Source organism: Oncorhynchus masou, chromosome 12, assembly GCF_036934945.1.
Source record: "Oncorhynchus masou masou isolate Uvic2021 chromosome 12, UVic_Omas_1.1, whole genome shotgun sequence".
Lineage (NCBI taxonomy): Eukaryota > Metazoa > Chordata > Actinopteri > Salmoniformes > Salmonidae > Oncorhynchus > Oncorhynchus masou.
This window is the reverse complement of record NC_088223.1, coordinates 9,847,225-9,855,547: the sequence shown is the minus strand read 5'-3', so window position 1 is coordinate 9,855,547 and position 8,323 is coordinate 9,847,225. Positions and strand designations below refer to the sequence as shown.

The 8,323-nt window shown below is 43.5% G+C and overlaps 1 protein-coding gene across 1 annotated transcript in view; it reads left to right on the top strand.

Moving 5' to 3' along the window:
• LOC135549518 (gamma-aminobutyric acid type B receptor subunit 1-like) overlaps positions 1 to 8,323 on the top strand; it is a 332,207-nt gene that overhangs the window by 148,942 nt on the left and 174,942 nt on the right. Inside the window, exon 7 of the mRNA XM_064979532.1 lies at positions 6,211 to 6,371. Within this exon, the coding sequence (XP_064835604.1) occupies positions 6,211 to 6,371 (161 nt within the window). The remainder of the gene's footprint in view (positions 1 to 6,210; positions 6,372 to 8,323) is intronic.

Genomic DNA, 8,323 nt, shown 5'->3' with positions numbered 1-8,323 from the left:
AACGTTGTCATCCCAGCCTCTCCAGAGAGTGTAGGCTGGTGGATATCATGGCGCATACCAATGCTGCGACAGGAAACCAAGCCTGACGGGATCCAGTTTTGACAGACAAGGCTGTGGAGGACTGAGACGGTTGCTCTGTGCTCCTCGCAATACAAACAATGAGAGCCAACCCAGTTAGCATTCCGATCCCAAACGAATTAACCTCGTTCAAATCAATGAACCTCTTAAGTGGAGCCATGAATTAATGATCACAGTCGAAGGCTGTAGCCCAGGCTAATAAAGCCAACAGGACCAAGGAGTGGACCAACCGGCCGGCCAACCAACGGGCCTGCTGCTCAGATACTGTAACCAAGGCCTTTTATTCCCCACCATGCTGTTCATAGCACTGCTCACAAGTGGCTGGCTGAGGGTATGACAAGAGCGCCGCCCTGGTGGCACAAAATGTACAGTACATCTACACTCCCTACAACCCCGGCTAATTATTAGAATCAGGGGCGCTAGATTAGGGTTGGAATGAAAAACCTACAGGAGGGTCTCTCTCCAGGAACAGGGTTGGAGTGAAAACCTACAGGATGGTCTCTCTCCAGGAACAGGTTTGGAGTTAAAACCGACAGGACAGTAACTCTCCAGGAACAGGGTTGGAGTTTAAACCTACAGGATTGTGTCTCTCCAGGAACAGGGTTGGAGTTAAAACCTACAGGGCAGTAACTCTCCAGGAACAGGGTTGGAGTTAAAACCTACAGGATGGTAGGTCTCCAGGAACATGATTGGGCAGCCCTGCCCTATAGAGAACACTACTTTTGACCAGAGCCCTATGGGGTTCCATTCTGGATGCAACTATGGAGATGACATACCTCAGTGCTGTAGAACCTAGAGGGTTCTTAGATTCCTTCTTAGAACCATCTGTACTGGACCATCTTTGGCAGAGCTTCCCCTAGCCTCCCTTGGCAACCGCAGCAGAGGATAGAGATACAGAGGGAGGTGGGATAGTAACATGTTATATGTGACGTAGAATAGAATCACTGCCTCTGGCCTTACATTTGAGAGAGAGAGAGAGAGAGAGAGAGAGAGAGAGAGAGAGAGAGAGAGAGAGAGAGAGAGAGAGAGAGAGAGAGAGAGAGAGAGAGAGAGAGAGAGGTACTTTATCTGCTCCGTTTAAAAAATGACCCTGTTGTTTAAAACGGTCTCCAGAATGTCTAATCAGCTTTGCAGCAAAACGTCAGTTAAATGTATTGGGCGCTAAGGTGCATGACTCTTAACTCTCCAGAACACTATAATGTGGTTGCTTATCATTCTTCTGACAGTGCAGTTAATATTATTTACATTTCAGTCTGATTTGAACATTTTACAAGTGACTCGCCAGTTGTTCGACATCTGTAGCTTATTAAGAGAAGGAGATGCTACTTAAGTAAAGGAATGAATGTGGGTAGTTGGAGGATGAGACACACGACTTTCTAACCAGCAAGAAGCGTGGATTTTCCCAGGAGAGATGGGAACGCAGAGAGATATACATCAACCAGACAGAGAGATATACATCGACCAGACAGAGAGATATACCTCAACCAGACAGAGAGATATACATAAACCAGACAGAGAGATCAACCAGACAGAGAGATATACATCAACCAGACAGAGAGATATACATCAACCAGACAGAGAGATATACATCAACCAGACAGAGAGATATACATCAACCAGACAGAGAGATATACATCAACCAGACAGAGAGATATACATCGACCAGACAGAGAGATATACATCGACCAGACAGAGAGATATACATCGACCAGACAGAGAGATATACCTCAACCAGACAGAGAGATATACATCGACCAGACAGAGAGATATACATCGACCAGACAGAGAGATATACATCAACCAGACAGAGAGATATACCTCAACCAGACAGAGAGATATACATCAACCAGACAGAGAGATATACATCAACCAGACAGAGAGATATACATATACATCGACCAGACAGAGAGATATACCTCAACCAGACAGAGAGATATACATCAACCAGACAGAGAGATATACATCAATCAGACAGAGAGATATACATCAACCAGACAGAGAGATATACATCAACCAGACAGAGAGATATACCTCAACCAGACAGAGAGATATACATCGACCAGACAGAGAGATATACCTCAACCAGACAGAGAGATATACCTCAACCAGACAGAGAGATATACATCAACCAGACAGAGAGATATACATCAACCAGACAGAGAGATATACATCAACCAGACAGAGAGATATACCTCAACCAGACAGAGAGATATACATCGACCAGACAGAGAGATATACATTGACCAGACAGAGAGATATACATCAACCAGACAGAGAGATATACATCAAGCAGACAGAGAGATACATCAATCAGACAGAGATACAGAGATATACATCAAACAGACAGAGAGATACAGAGATATACATCAAGAAGACAGAGAGAGGTGGTAAGGATGTAAGGATGAATCCATGTAGTGTGTGGGAGGGAGGGGGGGAGGGAGACAAAGAAATGGTTCATTATATTGTTATGTTACGTTTGGTAAATGCCTTTTGCTAAATTGAATGTTTTTATTGATTGGCATGTGGAAGGACGTGATAGAGTAGATCAGAAAGGGAAGAAAAAAGAGAGCTATTTGAAAAAGGATGAGAGGTCTACATCTGAAGGAAATAGATACAATACAAAACACACATAGAGAGAGCAAGGAGGAGGGAGAGATTACAAATGGAGAAGTGCAGAGGAATGAGAGAATCCATGGTCTACTTTGATAATTACTTGACATTTGTAATTAAAATATTTGCATCTAGCCAGAAGAGCGTAGAGATGCAGCACAGTGGTAGTGAGGGCTGAGAGAGAGAGAGACAGAGAGACAGAAAGAGAGAGAGAGAGAGTGAGAGAGAGAGAGAAAGAGAGAGAGAGAGAGAGAGAAAGAGAGAGAGAGAGAGAGAGAGAGAGAGAGAGAGAGAGAGAGAGAGAGAGAGAGAGAGAAAAAACAGCTCTTGTTAAAGGCCCAGTGCAGTCAAAAACATGATTGTTCTGTGTTTTATATACTGTACAGTTCCACGCTCATAGTGGGAAAATTATGATAATACCGTTTTAGTGTAAGAGCTGTTTGAAAAGACCACCTGAAATGTCAGCCTGTTTTGGTGGGATGGAGTTATGACCTGCCTGGTGGTAAATTAGTTAGTAGAACAATAAGAAAGAGTTGGCCACTCTAACAATGGCTGCAGTCCAACTTCTAAGTAGACAGCCCTTGGCAATAAACCCTCAGACCTTGAAATACGTTTTACATCGTCACATCGGCGTGTATCTTAAATGTTCCTTGACCAAGCGAGAGAGAGTGATGGTCGGAGAGGCAACTTTCTTGGTGGAAAATCTTGAAATTGAAATGATTGTGATTTTTTTTAATTATTCTTGTTGCCAAATACTTTATACACAAACAAAACTCCAGAATTCTATATCAAAATTTAAAATATTTTTGATTGAGTTTAATTACCTTGTTAAGACATTATCCTTAGTAAATTACAATAAGAAAAACATCTTCCTGAATCATTTTCTGAGTGAATACAATTGCACTAGAATTGCCATATTTTAGAAATTATTTTTTTTGTATATATTTTTTGTAATATTATTTATATATATACCAAAAAAGTGTCAAACAAATCTAAATACATTTTATATTTGAAATTCTTCAAAGTAGCCACCCTTTTCCTTGGTGACAGCTTTGCACACTCTTGGCATTCTCTCAACCAGCTTCATGCGGTAGTCACCTGGAATGCATTTCCATTAACAGGTGTGCCTTGTTAAAAGTTAATTTGTGAAATTTCTTTCCTTCTTAATGCGTTTGAACCAATCGCTGTGTTGTGACAAAGTAGGGGTGGTATACAGAATATTGCCCTATTTGGTAAAAGACCAAGTCCATATTATGGCAAGAACAGCTCAAATAAGCAAAGAGAAATGACAGTCCATTATTACTTTAAGACACGAAGGCCAGCCAATACAAAACATTTCAAGAACTTTAAAAGTTTCTTCAAGTGCAGTCGCAGAAACCATCAACGTCTATGATGAAACTGGCTCTCATGAGGACTACCACATTGCGTGGGCCAAGAAACACAAGCAATAGACCGGTGGAAATCTGTCCTTTGGTCTGATGAGTCCAAATTTGAGATTTCTGGTTCCAACCGCCATGTCTTTGTGAGACGCAGAATAGTTGAACGGATGATCTCTGCATGTGTGGTTCCCACCGTGAAGCATGGAGGAGGAGGTGTGATGGTGCATTTCTGGTGACACTGTCAGTAAGTCTTAAAGAAATTCTTGCTTGACCATTTTAATTGAAAACAATCTCAATAAGTTAATTGCTACCCAGATAAAAACGGCACATTGGACCTTTAAAGTTTACAATAAAAAATGAAGTATTATAGTGTGTAGTTGGCTGAGGAAAGAAAAGGGAGAGAACGGTCATTGAGAAGCTCTGTTAAGGGATTGCAAATTCAAAGTGGTTTGTGAAACAGAGAAGGATAGAGCAAAACAACCAACCAACTACCCTCCCTCCCTCCCTCCCTCCACCTACCCTCCCTCCCTCCCTCGCTCTCTCTCTCCCTCTCTCTGTCTCTGTCTGTCGCTCTCTCTCTCTCTCCTTCTCTCTGTCTCGGTCTGTCTCTCTCTCTCTCTGTCTCGGTCTGTCTCTCTCTCTCTCTCTCTCTCTCTGTCTCTGTCTCTGTCTCTGTGTCTGTCTCTGTCTCTGTCTCTGTGTCTGTCTCTCTCTCCCCCTCTCTCTCTCTCTCTCTGTCTCGGTCTGTCTCTCTCTCTCTCTGTCTCTGTGTCTGTCTCTGTCTCTGTGTCTCTCTCTCTCTCCCCCTCTCTCTCTCCCTCCCTCTCCCTCCCTCTCTCTCCTCTCTCTCTCTCTCTCTCTCTCTCTCTCTCTCTCTCTCTCTCTCTCTCTCCCTCTGTAAACCTGGACCACTGTAATTATTTCCCTCTCTCTGCTGCAGTCGACGGGAGAAAAAAATAATGCTTGGACCTTGTTCACTTTAACACTTACGTTTCACCCGAAACTGCTGTGGCCGTTTATTGTGTTGTTTTTAACCGCTGAAGGGTTCGACTCTTGTTATCTGCTTACCTGTCGTTTAAAATTCCATCATTCAAATGCCGAGTTGGCAACACGCGCCTCGTTAACGGGCAGGAATAGACAACTGTGGCATGTTTATGTATTGCGGCGGTTGATCCTACATAACATGCGCACTACCTAGCGTGCCGTTTTAATTTAATCATAGTGCAATATCTTCCGGGAGAGCAGTGAGTATGTAGGGAATTGGATAGGGCAAGGACAGATGAGTATTTAAAACGAGCACGGTTGAACAGTGTAGGTTACCGTCGGATGTATTCCTATTTCTCTCTAAATTATTTCTAATATTTTCTCTCAACATTTCTCTATCTAATTCCCGAGACTTTGCGGCCGGGCGCTCTCAGTGATATCATCTTTTCCAGAACCTTGGACAGCGGAAATACTAACACAAAGAATGGTCGCAGGATACAAATCATTTTCTACCACTGCCAGGTTTTCTGGTGGCTATTCATATCGAGCGAGCAAGTTCAATTAAGAGACTTCCAACCTGCATGTATCGTTAATTGACCTTATCTGTCCGTTAATTTCAAATTAACTTACTATCAGCCGGTACTGATTACGCTAAACGTGTAACTGCAAGAGGATATCTACCTGTAAATGATATCCAACTGGATTTACTTAGAGGTTACTGTGGATTTGGGTCGTATTATTGTCCAACACATGTTGAGTTCAAAGAGAGGAATAATAATTTAGAGACAGAAAAACAGCCTTTTCCTCAGACTGAATAGAAACATTTATTTACAGACGAAAACAACGTTACCCTTCAGTAGAACTAGTGTTGAGATAGATTGGCTATTTTATGAGGAATATAAATAGTTTATTTTGTCACGAGAAAAAACACACACTTACAAGAGTTCTTGACGCAGCAACAGCAGAACAATATCAGAGGAGAATAGTCACCAAGACAATCCTCAACCATCAGCGGCATACTACATTTTCTGACACTCTAAAACTTCCACCATGGCGGTGTCCTGTCAAAGTCTACCCGGGGGTCGACGCTCCATCATTGGCAAGACATTGATGTTCGCCTCGCTGACTTTACTCTTCTCTTGGTCCTGCCCGGCTCTAGGCAAGAAGAAGCTCTACATCGGTGCCCTCTTCCCGATGAGCGGAGGCTGGCCCGGGGGCCAAGCATGCCTCCCTTCCGCTCAGATGGCCCTCGACTTGGTGAACAAGAGAACGGATATACTGCCGGAGTACGAACTTGAACTGATCCACTACGATAGCATGGTGAGTAGCCTAGGCTAACCTAACCGCAAAATAAGTGCTTTGACTCCATGATTTATGCGTAAACATCAATTTATCCCATCCAAAGTGTCTGAATTACGTGGTTTATGGTTACATTAATAATTCAGACTGGATCGTCATTCATATCAGATCAACATTTGATTCATAATGGCTTGTTTTTACTGCAGCTTTGTTTTGCTTATATTTGCATAATATGAATACCAAATCTATGTCATGCGTGCTGTAATTTGGATAATAAGTTGTCCTTTGTGAATTCTTTAATTTCCTCAGTTGTTTTTAATGAGCTCCAATAGACTGTGTTTCTTTGATTCATGTTCTCTAAGAGGCAGGGCAGACTTAGTGAGTTGGAGGCCGCAGGTCGAGGCAAGTAAATGTGTTAACTTAGGTACATTTTCTGTTCAAATTCAATCTTCTTAATTGTTTTGTTTTTTATCTAACCCACTCTCATAGAGCCTCATTGCTACAGCTTACAGTCATTGAAATTAAAGTCATTTTTGCAGTCATATATGCACAGGAACTCTGTCTAGGTGGAATAGACCAACTCTGTCAGGGTGGAATAGTCCAACTGTGTCAGGGTGGAATAGTCCAACTGTGTCAGCGTGGAATAGACTAACTCTGTCAGGGTGGAATAGACCAACTCTGTCCGGGTGGAATAGACCAACTCTGTCAGCGTGGAATAGACCAACTCTGTCAGGGTGGAATAGACCAACTCTGTCTGGGTGGAATAGTCCAACTCTGTCAGGGGGGAATAGTCCAACTCTGTCAGGGTGAAATAGTCCAACTCTGTCTGGGTGGAATAGTCCAACTCTGTCTGGGTGGAATAGTCCAACTCTGTCTGGGTGGAATAGACCAACTCTGTCTGGGTGGAATAGACCAACTCTGTCTGGGTGGAATAGACCAACTCTGTCTGGGTGGAATAGACCAACTCTGTCTGGGTGGAATAGACCAACTCTGTCTGGGTGGAATAGACCAACTCTGTCAGGGTGGAATAGACCAACTCTGTCAGGGTGGAATAGACCAACTCTGTCTGGGTGGAATAGATCAACTCTGTCAGCGTGGAATAGACCAACTCTGTCAGGGTGGAATAGACCAACTCTGTCTGGGTGGAATAGTCCAACTCTGTCAGGGGGAAATAGTTAACCTCTGTCAGGTGGAATAGTCCAACTCTGTCAGGGGGGAATAGTTAACCTCTGTCAGGGTGGAATAGACCAACTCTGTCTGGGTGGAATAGACCAACTCTTTCAGGGTGGAATTGACCAACTCTGTCAGGGTGGAATAGACCAACTCTGTCAGGGTGGAATAGACCAACTCTGTCAGGGTGGAATTGACCAACTCTGTCAGGGTGGAATAGACCAACTCTGTCTGGGTGGAATAGACCAACTCTGTCAGGGTGGAATAGTCCAACTCTTTCAGGGTGGAATAGTCCAACTTTGTCAGGGTGGAATAGTCCAACTCTGTCAGGGTGGAATAGACCAACTCTGTCAGGGTGGAATTGACCAACTCTGTCAGGGTGGAATAGACCAACTCTGTTAGTGTGGAATAGACCAACTCTATCAGGGGGGAATAGACCAACTCTGTCAGGGTGGAATAGTCCAACTCTGTCAGGGTGGAAAAGACCAACTCTGTCAGGGTGGAATAGACCAACTGTCTGGGTGGAATAGTCCAACTCTGTCAGGGTGGAATAGTCCATCTCTGTCAGGGTGGAATAGTCCAACTCTGTCAGGGTTGCATAGTCCAGCTCTGTCTGGGTGGTTTCGTCCAAATCTGTCTAGGTGGAATAGTCCAACTCTGTCAGGGGGGAATAGTCCAAATCTGTCTGGGTGGAATAGAACAACTCTGTCAATGTGGAATAGTCCAACTCTGTCAGTGTGGAATAGTCCAACTCTGTCAATGTGGAATAGTCCAACTCTGTCAGGGTGGAATAGACCAACTCT